General features: G+C 37.1%; 1 protein-coding gene across 1 annotated transcript in view; it reads left to right on the forward strand.

Annotated features, from left to right (window-relative positions):
- The first annotated feature begins 302 nt into the window (after positions 1-302).
- WDR72 (WD repeat domain 72) overlaps positions 303-19,997 on the forward strand; it is a 189,700-nt gene continuing 170,005 nt past the window's right edge. Inside the window, exons 1-8 of the mRNA XM_030878732.2 lie at positions 303-455; positions 6,248-6,354; positions 12,379-12,457; positions 13,548-13,722; positions 14,380-14,456; positions 15,500-15,619; positions 16,609-16,754; positions 17,136-17,232. Coding sequence (XP_030734592.1) covers positions 303-455; positions 6,248-6,354; positions 12,379-12,457; positions 13,548-13,722; positions 14,380-14,456; positions 15,500-15,619; positions 16,609-16,754; positions 17,136-17,232 — 954 coding nt within the window. The remainder of the gene's footprint in view (positions 456-6,247; positions 6,355-12,378; positions 12,458-13,547; positions 13,723-14,379; positions 14,457-15,499; positions 15,620-16,608; positions 16,755-17,135; positions 17,233-19,997) is intronic.

Raw genomic sequence — 19,997 nt, forward strand, 5'->3', positions numbered from 1 at the left:
TAGTCAGAGCTGGGTGTGGAGTGGGTAGACTATTCCTATCCTTCTCTTGGTTAGCATCAATCGTCAAGAATTGGAATAAAAATCATTCTTCTTTGACTAATTAACAATGGGCATGGTAATTTCAATGTCTGACTACATTCTTCTCTATTTGACGGGGACACCCCTTTCTCCACAGCTCTCGGAGAACACATTGTTCAAGTTTGCGTCATCATAAACATTTATGAGATGATCAATTTTCAAAATTTACAAATGATAACTGTGTACACGTCTTCCCATCTCTGTGTGTCCAGGATTCCTTTACCATGAGGTCCTCCCTACAGGCGGTGGCACTCTGGGGAAGGAAGGCACCTCCTCACAGCATCACTGCCATCATGATCACTGATGACCAGCAAATGATTGTGACAGGAAGTCAAGAGGGTCAACTCTGCCTCTGGAATCTCTCATCTGAACTAAAGGTTAGTGAAAACTATTACTATTGAAGCAGATAGAGCTCATAAAATAAACACAGCGTGCTTTTTATACCTGCAATGACAGTGGAAGTTTTGCATGGTTGTTAAAAAGGTACTTACCAAAGTAATAAATGGGTTTTACTTTTGAATTTGGAAAAATGAAGTATTATATGATGGATCAAGATCATATGTGAAAATTATATTATGAATAGCACCAATCTTAGCTACCAGTTAAGTGTTATCATCCTTTAAGCTATGCTGAGTTTTACTATTTTTTTATCCTGAATTATATGTTTAAGTAACTGAACTACGCACATGTAAGTATAATTCTAAAAATTATGGCTCATTAATCTAAACAAAGGGCACCCTTGAAAACCACTATTAACTAAATGAGTAATATTTTAATTATCTGGGTGTTTCTGCCAGTTTGGCCTTCTTGCCATGCTTTTTTTTTTTTTGCGGTACGCGGGCCTCTCACTGCTATGGCCTCTCCCGTTGCGGAGCACAGGCTCTGGACGCGCAGGCTCAGCGGCCAGGGCTCACGGGCCCAGCCTCTCCGCAGCATGTGCGATCTTCCCAGACCAGGGCACGAGCCCGTGTCCCCTGCATCGGCAGGCGGACTCCCAACCACTGCGCCACCAGGAAAGCCTCTTCTTGCCATTCTTTTAGTCTCTGCTTGCCTGTGATTTTTACAGGTCACATCGAAAAGCTCTAAATCCAATTTACTATTGTCGTCCTCCTATTTCAGAACCTGACCTCACCTAGGATTTGGCCCATTGATTAGCAATTAATTGTCCTTGTCCCAACTCATAAACATTTAACATATTGGAATAGATATTTGCTTAGCTCTAGGAGCCTCTAGACCTAATTTGAACACTTAAACTAATGATGTACTTAAAGTATACTGCCCTCATTAGGAAGCCTTTTAAAGATCAAAGACTATTTTTAGCCTTTAAAGTTTGTCACTTTAAAACCTAAATTAACAATTAATTGTAATTCTGTTTTATAGTATAATTAATTAACATCTGTCATCACTGAGCAGTTACACTACAGGACTGCCAAAAACTGCAAGCAGACCAGCTCAGCTCAATGTTTGTGAACATTCCTAAAAGAAGGACTGGGTATTATTGCAACAGCTGAGCTTTGAAATTGGCCGTTGCCCTTATTATCTCTTACAGTCTAAACTTAAGATCCTAAATGGCTTAAACTATCTTGCTACTTTTTTTAATGTTGGAGTGTAGTGTTTCCTGGCTGAAGTAGTTGTCTTGTAATATGTAGGTTGCTATAAGCTTAAGAAATTTGGAATCCTAGCATCTATATCTTTTTACGTATGTTCCTGGTATTTATTCAACATGCATTTATTGGGTGCATTTTATAAGTTAGGCAGTACGGTGGGAACCTGAGTTCAAACGTGAATGAGAAGACCTGGTACTGGCTGCCCAACTGGTCGCAGTGTCATAGAGGAAGGACATAGGCTAGTAACTGCCGGTGCAGTTATGTTATAATACAGGGTGCTCTTTGTGGGGGTCAGTCTGTACTTCATCTTCAGTGGGAATAGTTATTTCATGCTTTTCTTAGGAGCAAGTCTTCTGCTCGGGGTTAGAGCAATGGGAAGGGCGATGCTATTGGCATCTAGTGGGCAGAGGTCCGGGATGCTGTAAACATTCCGTAGTGCACATGACAGCCCCTCACAGCAAAAAAATTATTCCACCCCAAATTCTAATAGTTGCTGATATTGAGAAATCACAGTTAGAAATATGAGGTGGGAATGGGAATCAGATTGGCAGGGGTGTATGGAACAAGAAGAATCATTGAGAAGACTTAAGAAGGAGATTGGATTAGTTTTATGTTTTGGAAGTTCACTGTGAGGACATTGTGAAAAAGTTAGTAACACAAGTAAGATATTGATGAGTATGGGTGTGAGATTTTCCACATAAGAGTTTTCCTTAAGATTTTCTAGGGCTAATCATAGGACCAGAAAGAATGAACACCTTCTCTTAGTTTTCCTTTGAATCTTGCCCCTACATGACAATGGGTCAACTATTAGCAGGGAAGATTCTAGGCTTTTCAAAAATCAGGGCATTTTTGGGTTCTCAACAAATCCTCTTGGTATCTGTAAGATAGTCAAGTGGGTGTTCCATCACTGATATTTTAATGCTTAGTAGTTTAATTTGATTTTTGTTTTAAAATATATAGATAAAGGAATAATTCAGCCAGAGGAAGAAGAACAGAGGCCTTGAAGACAAGAGAGATTTTAAGAGAGGTGATGACCACGTGGTTGATTGAGTGGCTGTAGGGCAGCTTGGGGCCGATGGGCATAGCAGGGGAAGACAGTAGGAAGGGGAGAAGGACACTGCAGGGAGGTGGGGTGTAAAATGAACTGGGAGCTCTTTCTTTCTTCCTTGTACTAAATGTGGAAAGCTTCTTCCCCTCTCCAAAAGGGTTTAGGTAAGAGAATAATCACGGTCTGTGGTCTTAAACGCTCACTCATCACCAAATAAAGTGGAAAAACAAACCTAAGGACACTCACTTATGCAGTCATTAGACGAACTACACAGATGCTTTTTGTCACAGGTGTAGATTCCTCCTTCAGGTTTCTCAGAGTCTAGTGTAGGAGACAGACATGTAATTAGGAAGCTGTAAAGTGGTGGGATACACACTGTCTCTATGAATTTGACCTTACTATGTATCTTATATAAGTAGAGTCATACAGTATTTATCCTTTTGCAACTGGCTTATTTCACTAAACACGATGTCCTCATACATGTTATAGAATAAGTCAGAATATCCTTCCCTTTTAAGGCTCAATAACATTCCATTGTATTTATATACCACATTTTGTTTATCCATTCCTCAGCGGACATTTGGATTGCTTCCAAACCTTTTGACCATTGTGAACGATGCTGCCATGAACCTGGGTGTATGAACATATGTTTGAGTCCCTGCTTTCACTTTTTTGGGCTGTACTTAGAAGTAGAACTGATGGATTATATGGTAGTTCTATTTTAACATTTTTGAGGAACTGCTAAACTGTTTTCTACAGTGGCTGCACCATTTTGTATTCCCACTAGCAGTGTGCAAGGGTTCCCATTTTCTCAACATCTTCACCAACACTTGTTATTTTCTATTGCTGTTGCTGTTTTCTTAATAGCCATCCTAATCAGTGAGAAGTGTGCTCTTCAAGGGAAAGACTTTCTGAGGGTGATGCCTGAGCTGAATTCTAAAGGATGTATCAGACTTGAACAGGAAAAGCAGGTGGGAGGAGATTGCAGACAGAATGATAAGTGTGTGTGTGGAAGGCGGGACTATTTTGCCTTCAGGGAACTGGTGAAAGTAGTTGAGCAGACCTGGAACATAAAGGGCAAATTAGAGGTGATAGGCACATCTGGAAAGGACAGAGCAGACTCAACGTGGAATCTAACATGCTGAGGAGATTAGATTTTTTTTTTTTTTAACTAGCAATCGCTAACACTTTGTGCTAATTAAAAGCAGTGGTAATATTAAGGGATTTTGAGGAGATGACATAATACTATGTTATTATATTTGTAATTTAGAATATCACTTGGTAATAAGGGCACATTGAAGGGAGAAGGAGATGAGGTAAGTCCCATACTACCAGGGACTTTGGGCAGAAGGCTTCTACAGTAATGTAGTCAGGAAAGTTCTTGACTATGAACTAAATCAGTGGCAATGGGAATGAAGAGGAGATGAAACCTGGAATGATATTAAGAGGAGAGTATGGACAGAACTCAGAAACCAGTTGGTTGTGAGCTAAAGGCGCAGGAACAGCCAAAGATACCTTCCAGATTTGGGGTTTGGGTGATGGGTAGGACTGCTAGAATGAGAGTATCACGTTTCTGTATAAGAAATAGAGAGGATTAGAGAATAGGAATAGGGAGGGAAAGAAGCTGATTTAAGGTCTGTACATCTTGGAGTATCCAAGCATTCATTAGGGGATTGTGTACACATCTCAGACTTTCCCTGTCCATGGGTGGTGGGATGGCGGGGTGCAGGGGAGCTGGAGAATAAATGTCTCCCTGTCCTGGGCTGCTCATCACGTATCTAGGTTAAGCATTCTGCTTCCAGGCTCAGGGTCTGACTCTCAAAGCCCTGTGCTTTCCCCAAAACTTTGTGAGGTCTGCCAATGGGGAGCTTCTCCAAGTCCCATGCTAGGAACTTCGTCACTTGGGCCTTTTGGTATTGATTGCTGGCATTCATCATACCTGTGAGCATAGCAAAAGGTGAACTCTGAACATTCTCTCAGGTATATTCTCTTATAGTATCGGTATGTTCTATTTTTCTTCCTGTTTTATACTCAGAAGGAAACACAACAGTGACAAAATGAAGAACAGCAATGTTGAGCAGAGAAAAAGAATAAACGTCTTGGTCAAAATCTAGGTCTGTTATTTACCGACTCTGTAGTGTTGGGCAAATGACTTCTATTCTTCAAGCCCTAGTTCCCTCAACTGTGAAATGGGGATTAAACCCTGTTCATAGTTGCATAAGTGCCTGGAATATGGTATATGCTCATCAAGTTGTGTGTTCTTTTCCCTTTTCTATTTGTGCTATGGTGGGAGTTGAGGGGGACCAATGCTTCATAAAGGTGGAGCCCACGAATAGAAGTAAAGGTTTCCTGGATTTCATCATGGCAACGACTAGGCGTGATTGTAGAGGTTTTTGTTATTCTTCACAGCAGAATGTGTGATAAAATGAGGAGGTTATAGTGAATTGTCACAGCTCATTCAACTACATGTGAAGATTTAGTAGCAGAATGAAGACTTCATATGAAAGGCAATGGTGTTCTCTTCTGACATTTTGTCCATAGTGGATTTTCTCTGGAGGAGGAGTATCTTTGACTTGCCCTGATTCATTGCTTAATTTGGCCTGTAATATATAGGACAAGGGTTAAATTCATAGAATTACGCTTTCCCAAGTGTGATGATAGGGAAAGATAATATGTTGTTTTCTGAGATGGAACCTGTATTTCCCAGGAGGAAGGTAGAGAACTTGGATTGTAAGTGATTAGAACCAACTGCAAAATGCTCTATGTAGCACTAGAAATTTATTCTGATAACAGATTTTTTAAAGAAATAATTCTGATTAATATAGAAATAAGAGGAAGGCAGAGAACAATTATGTTATGAAATAATTTGTTCTTATTGTTATGGTTGGATTATGAGGAACAGATTTCTTTCACACATGAGATAATGGAAGAATTAGTCCTTGGTGTCATTTTTAAAATTCACACATAGGAGAAAAAGCTGGCATTTTGCAATGGCATTTTAACTAAGTTGGCTTAGTTAAAATTTTATTTCTAATGTGGATAAGTTAATTTTTACTATTTCTGAGGCAGGAATTCAAATAAGGCGTTATAATGGTTACAAAAAGGGTAATATTTTCTCTGCATTATTTTGTAAACTCATTTCTGAATTCTGAAATCTGCACATAAATATGCTACTATTGTTTGAGGCACATTTTGTGCGTAATAAATGTCAACACTGATTTATTTGTATTCAAAACCTAGATGTTGTAAAACAGGTCCAGCAATCATCTAGGTTTCATGACAGATGCAAAACCAAAAACAAAAAAAATGTGTATAACACAGTTCCTTTACCTAGAAGTTTATTATCCTGGGGATTTTGATATGCCATATATCAGTTTTCCTGAAACTTATGTACAGCAAAAACATAATATAACAGCATTCCTAATTAGAATTATGAATAATTATATAATGTCATGTTATATTCTCCTACTAAAAAGTTTACAGCTATTTAAAAACTTACCCTCATCATTTTCAGATTTCGGCCAAAGAACTTCTTTTTGGTCATTCAGCTTCAGTGACGTGTTTGGCGAGAGCGAGAGACTTCTCTAAACAGCCCTTCATAGTTAGTGCTGCTGAAAATGGGTAGGTAAGATATGTGGAACTGTGCACCTGTTTCTGTTCCTTCTCCCTTTTTAAAAACTCTGATGGGATACAGAATTCTAGGGCTGAAGGAAACTTTAGTGATTAACATATTCCTTTTACATATAGGAAAAGTTAGATCTTGAATGGTTGAATAACTTGTGTGACAGTCCCAAGGAAAGTAATCAGTACTATGACTCCCAATCTTTAAACATCCCAACGTGTATCAGGCCTTGTGGCTGCCTCATTGTGTAAAGGATGTTGGCAAATGTCACCTATTATAGAACTGAAAATGGAAAAGTCTGGGCACTTGTCTTTTTTCATGTAGTAACTCACTTTGAGCTATTAAGCAAATCCATGCAAGCCTTCATAGTTTCGTGAAACAATTCAGCAGTTACGATCTTTATGTTGTACACTTGTCTGATATCATTTTAAAACAGAGGAGAGGACTCACTTGTAAATGGGATGTGGGAGTGAGAAGGAGAAGGAACATAGTGATCTGGGTGTAGTTTCATGGAAGGAGGTTTGTTCCAATGAAACAGGACTTAGCTGTAGGAAAAAGCCCCACTGATGGAAGAGCTACTGTGAACTACTCTGCTGATGAGATGTTTGCCAAAGTATACTCAAGAATGCGGAATCCATTCAGCACGTGTTTGTGAATGAGGGATTGGGTTGCTGGTTGAAACAAGAAAATCTCCTCCATTTTTGTTTTTAACCCAAGGAGAAATTATATGGCTTAGAATTCTGAGACCCAAAAGAAGAATGAGGAATCAAGTGTCCAACTTTTAAAAATGGAATAGTTTAACAAAATGGCTAGTGGTACAGACATCAAAGAGATACCTATTCTCATAGCTTATAGCAAAGCCATAATTGTTATACTTAGAGATTGAACTTTGGATGAAGCTAAACTGAAATGTCCTAGTACATTCTTTTTAAACAACTGCTTAGCTTTCATACACTAGGGCTGCCTCGAAGCCTGCTACATAGGCTGAGATATTTATTCCCAATCTAGAGAATTTGGGGGATGGTTAGTTTTTCTGAGACTACTGGCACAGTTGATAAAATTAATAGCTGAGTGAGAAATAGATCTGAAAAGTATAACTGAGTTCCACCTTGAGGTTTTTGTCCACAGTGGTCTAGCTCCAAAAAAGAAACTAGGAGTTAATGGACATATTCTTGATGATAGATGAATTCAGCTGTATAAGTCCTGTAAGTATGATTGTTAAAGGGCCAAGGAGTCTGGTTGGTCTTCCTTTTCCAAGATGATTTGAATTTTCTAGAAGTCTATTTCTTTGGGGTCTGACACCTTGCATCTATGAGATTCTCCTTAGGCAGTACCTACACTTTAGCTACTGCATACTTAGCAAATCCTAATTCAATCTGCTGAAACTTGTTAAAATTACTAGGCTTGACCTATTACTTCCTAAGTAACAATTTTTTTTTTTTTTTTTTTTAGCTTTTAAAAGTCCCAGGAAGTGACCGTTGGCTTAGCATTTCTGCTTCCAACGTTGTCAGATTCATGCTGATCATGACTTGCTTCCTGACTTAGTTTTTCATTTTTTTCACTTAGTATTACTTCATCTATAGGCAAAAATCCTAATATTCAGGAATCCCAGTGAATTTCAGGATAAATGAAAGGAAATAAACACCTGGAACTTGATGTTGAAATGATGGAATGCCAAAGAAAAAGCGAAGAGCCTGAAAGTAGGCAATGAGAAAAAGCAGATTACTTTTAAAGGAAAGTTAATTAAACTGAGAGCTGACTTCTTAACAGTAAAATGAGAACTAGATAGCAGTGAAATATCTTTTAAAAGTTGAGAGAAAATATCTATCAACTTAGAGTTATATCTCTAGCAAAAACATCTTCAAAAAATTAGGGCAAAATAGTAATATTTAAGACAAATACTGAGAGTGTTCACTGCCAACAGACCCTCTATAAGTAAAGAAATTCTAAGTTATGTTTTTCAGTAAGAATAATGATTTCAGAAGGAAGATGTGATGGAAAAAGGAATATTGAACAAAACCCAGCAAAGTTTTAGAAAATTTAAATAAGCACAGGTTATATTACAATATGGTTTATATGTACCTCCCATCCACCTCCCCCTCACATACACAAAATCCTAATCAACAACTGCATATCATAAGCATAGTGATCAGACTCCACATGTTCTGGTGTTCTAGAGGTGGGTAAAGATGGTGATTAACCTTAGACTTTAAGCTAGATATACATGCTGACATTTCCAGGGTGGCTGCTAAGAGAACAGACAAAAGAAATAAAAATGAAAGAAACAGAATATATAACTTCCAATTTAAAAAAAGAAAAAGAATGTTGTTTAATCTAAAGGGGACAATAATAAATGAGACAAATAGCACAAAATAAGGTAGTTGATATAAACCCGAATAAACCAGTAATCTCAATTGAGTAAAGGGACTAAGCCCATCAGTTAAATTACAAAGATCGTCAGACAATTTAAAAAACAAAAACAGCATAAGGATATATAAAAGTTAAAAGTAAATGGATGGAAAGAGATTTACTGGGCAAATACTAATGAAATTAATGTTAATATAGCCATTTTAGCATTATATTAATAAATATATATAGTTAATAAAACCTTAAGGCAAAAAAGGCTTGACATTGATAAAGAGAGTTATTACTATTAATAAAATTTCCAACTACCAGTAAGAGATGATACTAGAGAGATAGGCAGGCAGGCACCCAGCCTTAGAGTCTTCTAGGATAGTGTTCATCAAACCTAAGCCTACATCAGGACCATTTTCAGAGCTTGTTTAAATACAGATTTCTCGGCCCCATTCCCGGTGATACAGGTTTAGTAGGTCTGGGCTGAGGTTCAAGAACTTGCATTTCTAACATGTTCCTGGAGAGTGCTATGCTGCTGGTTTAGAGGAAAATATTTGAAATAGTGGGTACCCCACGTTTGGGACAGTGAGAGAATGTGTGAGTTCAAGAATGACTTGGGAAACTCACTGGTGATGATACCATTCACTGAGAATGAGAACAAAGGAGGGAAGGTGTTATGCCTCATTTTAAGTACGAGGAGTGTGAAGTCCTGCAAGTCATCCAGGTGGAAACATCTAATTACTAGTTGTATGTGGAAATCTAGAGTCCAGTGAATAGGTCTGGGCTTCCAACATCATATAGTTGGTGCCTGCAGTCATGGGAGTAGATGACTCATCAAGAGAGAGTGTGAAATTTGAGAATGTAAGAAAGCCTAAGATACTAAGGAAAACCAACATTTAAGAAATGCGCATAAGAAGATGGGAGCTTGAGAATGCCAAAGAAAACCCAAAAGTGTAACTGAAGACAAAAGTGAGTTTGAAGAATGTCATGGACTTGTAATTCAAGAGGGCAAACCAAGCATTCATATGTATCTCCTTTCCCTCTAGATGCTTCATTAAAATTTGAGCAAAATGATAACAGTGTTATAAGCACACAAATCTGAGAATAAGAATAGGGCCAAGAGAAAACAGTGTACTTTTTTTTTTGCGGTACGCGGGCCTCCCACTATTGTGGCCTCTCCTGTCGCGGAGCACAGGCTCCGGACGTGCAGGCCCAGCGGCCATGGCCCACGGGCCCAGACACTCCGCGGCATGCGGAATCCCCCCGGACCAGGGCACGAAGCCGTGCCCCCTGCATCGGCAGGCGGACTCTCAACCACTGCGCCACCAGGGAAGCCCAAAACAGTGTATTTTTGAGAGATAGAAAGTGGATGAAAGAGTAGTGACTGATTTACGTATCCATTGAACGAATTTTTATTGAAGCGCTCAAGTGGGGATGTACAGTTGAATAAGAAAGAAAGGCTCTTTCTCAAGGAGTTTTTAGGGGGAATATAATAATATTCTAATATTATATGTTATGGATTTTTTCCTGTGTGATTTTCTTTTCATTGAAATTTAAAAATTAAAAAAAATTGAAAATTGTTACATTAATTTTTTATAATTGAAGGTGATTTAATCTATGTACAAAGTTGGGGAACAGTATTTGAAAAGAAAAAGAAGAATGTTCATTTTAACAGTTAATTTTCATGTCTTCCTATTAGATACATAACTGAGCAGTTCCAGCTAAAATGTCAATGCTACTTTTGACATACAACAAATTTGTTTTTCTTTCTTTAATAGAATTGATTGGCAAGGAGTCAATTTTTACTATGTGATATTTTTGTATTTTTTTCCAATTTAAGGTAGAAAATAAGATGATAAGCAAACAAACAGGGAAGGCATTAGAATCCAAGAGAGTTTAGAAACCTTAGTATCACTGGGAGAGCTTTTATTGATGCCCAGGCTCCAACCTTAGAAACTGTGATTTAATTAGTCTGGCTTGATGTCTGGGTTGGGTCCCAGACATCAGTATTTTTGAAAACCTCCCTGATAAGTCTAACGTAGAGCCAGAGTTTTAGAACCACTGGTTTAGAGATAGAGTTATCTAGAAACAGGTTAACTGACCAGGAGCTTTGCAAAACCCCACATGCCAGGACCACAACACAGAGCCATGAAATTAGAATCTCTGAGGAGAAATTTTTATATATTCACAGGTGATTCCTGATGCATAGCTAGAGCTGAGAACCACACTGATAAACTCAAATTTTTTTTAGAGCTAAAATTTTATATTGATGGCTGCTTAAAGTTCCATTTCTTTACATATATATATATATATATATACACACACACACACACATATCCTTTGAGATATATTATTTCAATTTCTACCTTTTTCCCCAGTCTTATTTTTCACACACACACACACACACACACACACACACACACACACACACACTTTCCCCGTTTTATTGAGTTGCATGTCTTTTCAGATTACCTCAAATCCTTTCTGGCATACAGTTGGATATAAACAGAGAGAAATAAAATCACTATGAATATTTAGTTCTATATCTAGGACATGGTTTTTCAACCTCAGCACTAATGACATTGTGGACCATGGCAGAATTCTTTGCTGTGAGGGACTATCCTGTGTGTTGTAGGATGTTTAGCAGCATCCCTGGCCTTTCCCCACTAGATGCCAGTATCGTGTTCCTAGCTGTGACAACTAAAAATGTCTCTAAGCATTGTCAGATGTCCTTTGTGGGGGCAGAATCAGCCTAGGTTGAGAACCATTGATTTAAAGATTGATTTCCAGTGTTTGGCTAATAAAACCCCCAAAGCCTGCAAACACCAAATGCATATAGCATTTACCGTTATTGGTCCGTGTCTTTTGCTTCTTAATAGCAGCTCTCCCTTAAAGCCAATAAAGCTTTCATTTTTCTTCCTTGGAAAATTTTGCTTATGTGTTGAAACTGTCAAAACTGAAGAATATTACCAAACAACTCTGAAACAGCCATTCTGGTTTTTGTGAACTGAAATCATACGGATTTAAACTGCCCTATACTGGGTGTATTTGTAACTGTATTTCATAACTGTATCTGTATCTTTGTAACATATATGTAACCAAGTCAGAATTTTCTAAACAATGAGAATTTTCTGACAATTTAGTGGCAAGGATGGTTTCAGGATTTCAGGAGAAGCAAAGAAATAAAGCGTATCAATGATAGACCAAATGTGGCCTCTTGGTGGCACTGTTTATTTTTATAAAAATGATACCTGAGCTCCAGAAGATGCAACACTTGATGTATTATGCTTTTCAGAATATGTAGTTTAAGTTCAATAAAATAAATGATTTTCAAGAAGATGCAGTTTCCATAGAAAGATTGTTGTACTGTCACTCTCCCAGGCTGTGATACCTGCATCCCCACAATTTGTTGTAGGTCAGGTTGGCACTCAAGTAAGGTTTGTAGGCTGGTGGCAGGGTGTAATTACCAAAACAAAAAGACATAGATACAGCATGTCATCCCTGCTAATGACCACAACATTTTCTTGCCCAGTAATCTGTAACAAAAAGCCACATAAACGATCAAGCTGCCTTTAAGTGCAGCACTAAAGAAAAACTTGGTGGCACAAAAATTATTCCAGCCAATTGAGTGGAAATGACAGAGAATAATACAAAGTTATCTCTGCTAGGGAGATGTGTGTTTGGAATGTCACCAATGGACAGTGCGTGGAGAAGGCCACACTTCCTTACAGGCACACTGCAATCTGTGTAAGTATGTTCACTTCCTTGAGAACATCTCCAGATGCTACAGCTCCTTCAGAGCATTTGCTAAGCACACATTTAAAGACATGTCTTTAGAGGGATTATTTTCTTGAATTTTTTTTATCATTAGAATAGAATACTGTCAGTTATCATCTGTTATTTTTGGCATTTTTCTTTCCCCAAAGTAACTATTCAACCAATTTTTTTTCTTATTCTTTCTCTTATTTCTGTATCTTTCTAACATAGACAAATTTGAAAAACAATTTCCTTATTTTTTCCTTAGTTACACTCACAAAACACACACGTGATATGATTCCATTTTATTGACATACAGTTTTATAAAGCAAAAAAGTTTTTTTTCTGCTTCCAGTTTAAACCTTTTTTGGATGGATAGGTTCTGAATTTCTTATTTATGAAAACAGAGCAAGAGGCACAGCTTTAATCTTTATAATAACTTCCCAGTATTTAAAAGAGATTTTGGCTTTTGGTATGTGGACTCCAAGCATACGTAAGGTAGTCGCATGATTCCATGGTACTGACACTGTTCTTTATATTGTATGCATTGCTTTTAGCATTGATGACTTGCATTGAAACATTCATGAACTCCTTTCTGGGATCAAAACCTGAATAGCGAGAGAGCTTGTCAAGGGTAGATTATATTACTCAAACTTTAATAAAAGCCATTCTCAAAATTTATTTGGCACAAAAATTCCTCAAATGCTTTTCAAACATTTTTATTTCTTCTTAAGATGCAGCAGTGTTGCTAGGGTAAGAAACCTGGTTTTTGTTGTCCAGTTCTACATAGCATTTCAGAATTAATATAATTGTGAGCTTTCCATGATTTGGAATAAGATTAATTCTTCCCAAAAGAGTCCCCTTCTCCAGAAAAATGACCAAATGCAAGTCAGATAAACGGCAAAATTAACACTTCAGAAGTGTAGAATAATTGAACTAAAAGAAATTTTAATTGTTATTTAGCCTAATACCTTAGTTGAATAGATGATAAAATTAAAATCCAGAGAAGTCTTCACCGCAGCCAAAATTATGTTAATTGCTAGTGATAATTAAACTTTTGCTTTGAATTCAATTTGCATAGTATTACCACTGCTCATTCCGGATGATAGGAGAAGGCTGGCTTCTGTGTTGTGGAGAATATCAAGATGTTCTTATAATTGATGCCAAAAGTTTGGTTATTATTCACACTTTCATATCATCTCAGTCTCCGGATTGGATCAACTGCATGTGCATTGTTCACTCCATGAGAATTCAAGGTAAGAGTTAGGTATTATCTAACACTAGAGATAGCGTATAAACATATCACCTTTGAATTATTTGTTAAATTAGTGGGCAAGAGTTCAGAATGCTTCTTTATGTTTACCTACTGGTAGGGATAGCTCTCTAAGCCAGATCAAGAAAAACTGAGAACATCCATCCCAGTGGTTCAAATCACTGGAAAGTCAGCAAGAGGTCATGAGGAAGTGGAAAGAGGAGACACTGTGTTTCCATGACCCAGTTCTGCTTTGATACATTTTAAGAGTGACGAGCAGGTGTTTGTTGTGGATTAACAGGACTCTTGGATTTGCCCTGCCTGTATCTCCTGGATGTAGTAATGAAGAGAATTCAGTTCCTGTAATGAGGGAAGGCTGGCTCCTTACTTATTTCTGAAATAGGAAGGTGTAATTAGTATTGCCAGCGTGATGGTTTGCAATGTGGTTCTGGTTTTAGTGGTGCTCTCCTTTTACATGGGAGTCACTTTGAAATTGCAAAACAAATTTAGAATGTGATCTAAAATGTTTTTTAATTAAAAAAACAGCTGAGTATTTTCTACCTACATGCCCTGCATAATCCTTAAATGACTATGAAATGATCTTTAGAGTAACCAGTTATAACAGTGGTCAGCTTATATATGACCTTTGTTGTTTTTACAGAAGATTCTCTCTTGGTAGTGTCAGTAGCTGGTGAGCTCAAAGTATGGGATCTCTCTTCATCTATCAACAGCATTCAGGTTGGCTTGTGAAACTATCCTTTATTCTCCAATTTCAAGCATATGTATTGACATTTTTAAAATTATAAGAGTGTTACATTCTCATTGTTAACAGTCCAAATGATGTAGAAGTATATAAGTTTTACGTCCATGTACTTTTTCCCTATCTCTCTTCTAAGTTGTGAGCATTGGTAACAATTGCATGGTATCTTTCCAACCTTTTCTCTGTATGTATACAAATGTTTTTATCTACACGCATATGCGTGCACACACACACACACACACACACACAAACACTGATTATAATTTAATTAAAAAAATTCATCGTGGAATATTTCCCTGTCCCTTACAGCAGAAGACCCCATTTCTTCTGGCTCTTTGTGAGCTGTGGCAATGGGGGTAACATACACTGGGAGTCCAGTATATTCATCTGCTCCCTAGCATCAGGCTACAAGTCGAGGTGATGGACAAAAGAACAGTCATAGAATTTGTGCGGTTGACAGAACTGTTTCAACTGCCCCATACTCTGGACTATCCTTTAGAATTTCTTGGTTGGGAAAACCTGGGAATTGTGTTGGCATACTGAGCCCAAAAAACACACACCCAGCATTATCAGAAACTTATTGAGAACATAGTATTGCAGGTGTTCTGTGCTGGCTACGCTTTTGTCTTTTCAAAACATTTTGTTTGTTTTTCTATTTTAGCAATTAAGATACTGCAAAGGTTTTTTAAAAAAATATTTTCCTTTTTTTTGTTTTATCTTTCTGCCATATCTGAAAGTAACTTATTCATATCTTTATATTCTCAGTATCCTGCAGCAAATTTCCCGACAGAATGTTTGTTGAATGATTGTATATAATGAATTCTTGAATTCAAGTGGGTTTCCTTTTCATGGTTTCTTTTGCAAAGTAACTTTCTTAGTTCAGAAAACTCAAAAGGAAAGTTGGGTGCTTTTTTATAATAACAGTGTGATCTACTTCAGGTTTAGAGGGGAGCAGTCTTCTAATACAGTTTTATATAAATTAACTAGAACTAGTACTAAAACCTTTTTATTACTTTTGAAGGAAAAGCAAGATGTTTATGAAAAGGAATCCAAATTTCTTAATTCCCTGAACTGCCGAACAATACGATTTTGCACGTATACAGAGAGACTTCTACTGGTGGTATTTTCTAAATGTTGGAAGGTATTATAAAATAACATAATAAGTACCAGTGATACACAAATGTAATTTGATTTTTATCTTGTTCAGTGCAACAATTATAAGAATATGTTTTAAATATGATACAAACTTTTTATAATATTATTACCGCAGCAGGGAATTACTTGTCTTTTATGACTGAATTTTATCAGTTTTCCTCTCACTACACTGGGTAATTTTCCTTCCCAGGATATTGTATATATAAAGTATATCCTAATTTTATTAATAACAAACTATTATAATAGTGAGCATTTGTCTCAGATTATTTTAAAGAGTTGATGCCTGCACTTTATAGTTAAAAAGAAAACTAATACTTTTCACCTACATACATTGGTCTTATTTTTATATTTTTTTTCTTTTTCTGCTTTGTCACTACATTTGTTTTTAGGGACTATATACATTCTTTTCTTGTGAATATATTCACTGACATCTCCAAGAAGAAAGGAAAGCTAAGTTACTATCATTTGATAGCATCCTTTTTTTCTCTAATGTTTCATATACTTGGCTCAGTTAACAAAACTATATTGTCTTACTTAAAGGCTTATATTTTTGAACTAAAATGTAAAGTAGATGGTTCAGCATGTACTTTAGGATTTCTACTGTATCAACTTCTTTTGTGTGTAATAAATTTTTCAAATGTTCAGGTTTGACTATACATATGGAAAGAATAAAATTGCATAGAAAATTTGGGATTTTTGGTCTCTGTGCGTAATGGGCACATTCTGGAATGATACTGTCGGATGGTTTGTCCACTGAAACCTACCTAGGATAAATGTGAAAAAATAAGTACTAGTGAAATATTATCTTGGTCCATGAGTATAGTGTGGCCTGTTATGATACTTAATATTAATAATTGATATGTTGTTGCATTAACACTGTTATCTAAATAGTCTTGATAAGCATAATTTATCTTGCTCCTCGGTAGATTAGATTGGAAGCTTCTGTTAATGGGCATCATTCATTCTGTATTTTAGGTTTACGATTATTGTGATTTTTCTCTTCTTTGGACTGAAGTTAGTGGGAGCGGGCAGTTCTTTGCTGGTGGAGAGGTGCTTGCTGCTCACAGAATCATCATTTGGACAGAAGATGGTCACAGTTATATCTATCAGCTGCTGAACAGGTGGGCTCAGATGGGAGCAGCATACAAAACATTCAGGTAGAAAATGAACTTTGGGAGGTTTATTATGGAAAAATCCCCACATGCTGCCCATGATCAAAAACCAGAACAAAACAACTTTGGCACTAGAAGATTTACTCTGGGCTTGGTAGGCTTCAGCCTTTGTATAAAACAGCAGGGGATGAAGGAATGAGATTAACCATGTATAACTTGTACAGCTGGTGCTGGGTTTTCAAAAAGTCACTTGTAATTATTAACCCAACAATTTCTAACTAGAGTTTAGAAACTTGAATCGTACCATCCGGCTTTTGAAAGTGGGAGGGGAAAAAAACGAATAAAGAACCCCAAAGTTCTAAACTTTGCTTTTTATTTTTCACTATGCAGTGGGCTTTCAAAAAGCATATACCCTGCTGATGGAAGAGTGCTTAAAGAGACCATTTATCCTCATTTACTGTGCTCTACTTCTGTGCAGGAAAATAAGGTAATGCAAGAAAAGAATGACTGCCTCAAAGCTGTTTCACTCCACTTCTCAGATAAGTGTTGCTTTGTCTGTAACAGAGTCTGGCTTGAAAAAATTGAATTGAAGAATCACATCAAGTTGTTAACGAGAAAATTAAATCTAATTGTTAATGGCTACTGAAGAAAACTTTGCCTTTAGAAAAGCTATTTTTTAAGTCTGCTTAACTAAACAATACATATTTATTATGGAATAATTATAAATGATAAAAAAGGAAGAATTAAAATTTCTAATTTTACCACCATACATATTCAATATGAATATTTTTATTTTTTATATTTACTTATTTTAATTGGAAAATATTCAAATATTTGAAAGGTTGTAAGAATAGTACAATGACCAGTCATATACCCTTTACCTAGATTCACCAATTGTCACCATTCGCCGTATTTATTTCCTCTCCCTCTCTCATTCTCTTTCTCTCTCTCTCTCCCCCACCATATATATATGCATACACATTTTTCCACTGACCTTTCTAACAGATAGTTTGATACAAAGTTATTAACATTTTGATGTATCTACTTCATTTTTTAAAGTTTATCAAATGGCTTATATCCTGCTTTTTTTTATTCTTAAGGAAGCTGGATATTGAGATCATTTTCACATGCATTTAGCTATTCTTCTGAATAAATTTTCTTGTTACAACAAATATAACTATGATTCCTGGCAGAGAGTTGAGGATGTAATTGTGGGTTTTCACTTGACTGAATTATATCTTTGACACTCTATGAAGCCTGAAAATTTAAGCAGTTAGTTTACTTTAGTGTCAATGAAAGTGTTTTTTTTTTTAACCTATTGGACTTAGTCATCAGTTAATTATCCAAAAGGTATTTCATGGAGAATGGAGGAGTTTTGAATTATTAATGTGTCAAACAACGAAGCATGTTACGTTTTACAGTGATGGTTTGCTTAATTAGGCAGCATAGCTGCTGCAAATCCTATGGTTCAGTATCACCTCTTTAACATATCTGTGAGGTTTTGTTGCAAAAACTTGATTAAGACTGTCAGCCAAAAATTAGAACTCCAAGTGCCACTAGGGCATAGGTAGACTTTAGAGTTATGGTGTGGAACACTATTTCTAAAGTCATTCGTGGGTTGCAATAGAGCCTTGTTTTGCTGTTGATCACAAAAGCTTTATTGTGGTTTACTCAGAAAGGCATTTTAAGTTATTTTTTTAAAGGACTTGCCCTTTTTTTCCTTTTTAGCTCCCGAATGCATTTTTATAAAGCACAGTTTGCCCTAAAAGCTAGATATAAGAAATGTCCTTTAGGAGCTTCTAGTCTACTGCAAATATCAATGCTATACATAACTATGAGGAAAAAGAACAGCGATTACAAATTAACTTAAAAAAATACTAATCTTATGGGAAGCCACCTTGCTTTGTGTCTCAAAAGGTGAAGGCAGGGCTTCCCTGGTGGTGCAGTGGTTGAGAGTCCACCTGCCGATGCAGGGGACACGGGTTCGTGCCCCGGTCCGGGAAGATCCCACATGCCGCGGAGCGGCTGGGCCCGTGAGCCATGGCCACTGGGCCTGCGCGTCCAGAGCCTGTGCTCCGCAACGGGAGAGGCAACAATAGTGAGAGGCCCGCGTACCGCAAAAAAAATAAAAAAAAAGGTGAAGGCATAGATTTGTGAGTCTTCTGTCGATGTATAATTCTTGTTCAGACAACCACAGTTGTTTCTGTATCTTAAAAGTGGGAAGTACTTGGAAGCCAGTGAAAATGAATAGAATAATCTGAAACAAAAAGAAGCTGGTCTATTCATCCGTAGACCTTTGCTTGCCCTTTATCCGGCCAAGAAACTAAATTCAGACCTTGTTCTCCCTATTCAAAACATCACCAATATTCACTAAATATAAGACTTCTTACTGTTTCATGCAGTTACAAGGTAATGAAGGCATTTTCATGGTGTCGGGAGGTGAGTTTGATAGATACAATGAACTTAGAGAATTATGCTCTGTAAACATGTTTTTTGGAGTGATCCCATAGAATTAAATCCCAGTGTGTGACAGTAACATGTTCTCATGTGATGCCAGGAACTTACCTGCTGATGGAGTTGTAGTAGCAAAAATGGGGACTCCTCCTTCATTCCAACAGCTTTAGGAAAGTCTCCCTAGCTTGAAATCATAGCTGATGATCGCTGAAACTTGTAGTAGGGGTCCTGGCTTCTGAGGCGAGGAACTGGGCTTCCCAGGGTCTTAGCTGTGGAGTAAGATAGCAGTGTTGAGGTGGGAGTAGATGGGATAGAAACAGCCTGAGGATTGCAGATAAGGAATTTGGATGCGTGAACTAAGAGTAATGACAATGACGATGATGATGGGTAACTTTTTTTTTCAGTCCTTATTATCGTTAAACATACGCACTGCCTTATTTACACGAGTTTCCACCATGACCCCATTTTGAAACTGATGTTCAGGAAGGTTAATTCCCAGGATTTGAACCTAGGCAGTTTGGCCCCAGAGTCTGGGAATGGACTTTCGAGTGAGTTTCTCATTTGTTTTGAGAATGGATAATAAGAATGGTTACTGCTTATTGAGTATGTCCCAAATGCCTGGAACCATACTAAGCACCTTACCTTTATCAACTCATTAATCCTGACAGTAATCCCATATAGTAGGTGCTTTTATTTATTAGCCTTCTTTCACAGTTAGAGAAAATGAGATATAGAGAGGTTAAGTAAATTGCCTAAATCAAGTAATTGGCTCTTTTAATAGAGTTAGTATGTGCTAAA

Source organism: Globicephala melas, chromosome 2 (assembly GCF_963455315.2).
Source record: "Globicephala melas chromosome 2, mGloMel1.2, whole genome shotgun sequence".
Taxonomy (NCBI): Eukaryota; Metazoa; Chordata; class Mammalia; order Artiodactyla; family Delphinidae; genus Globicephala; species Globicephala melas.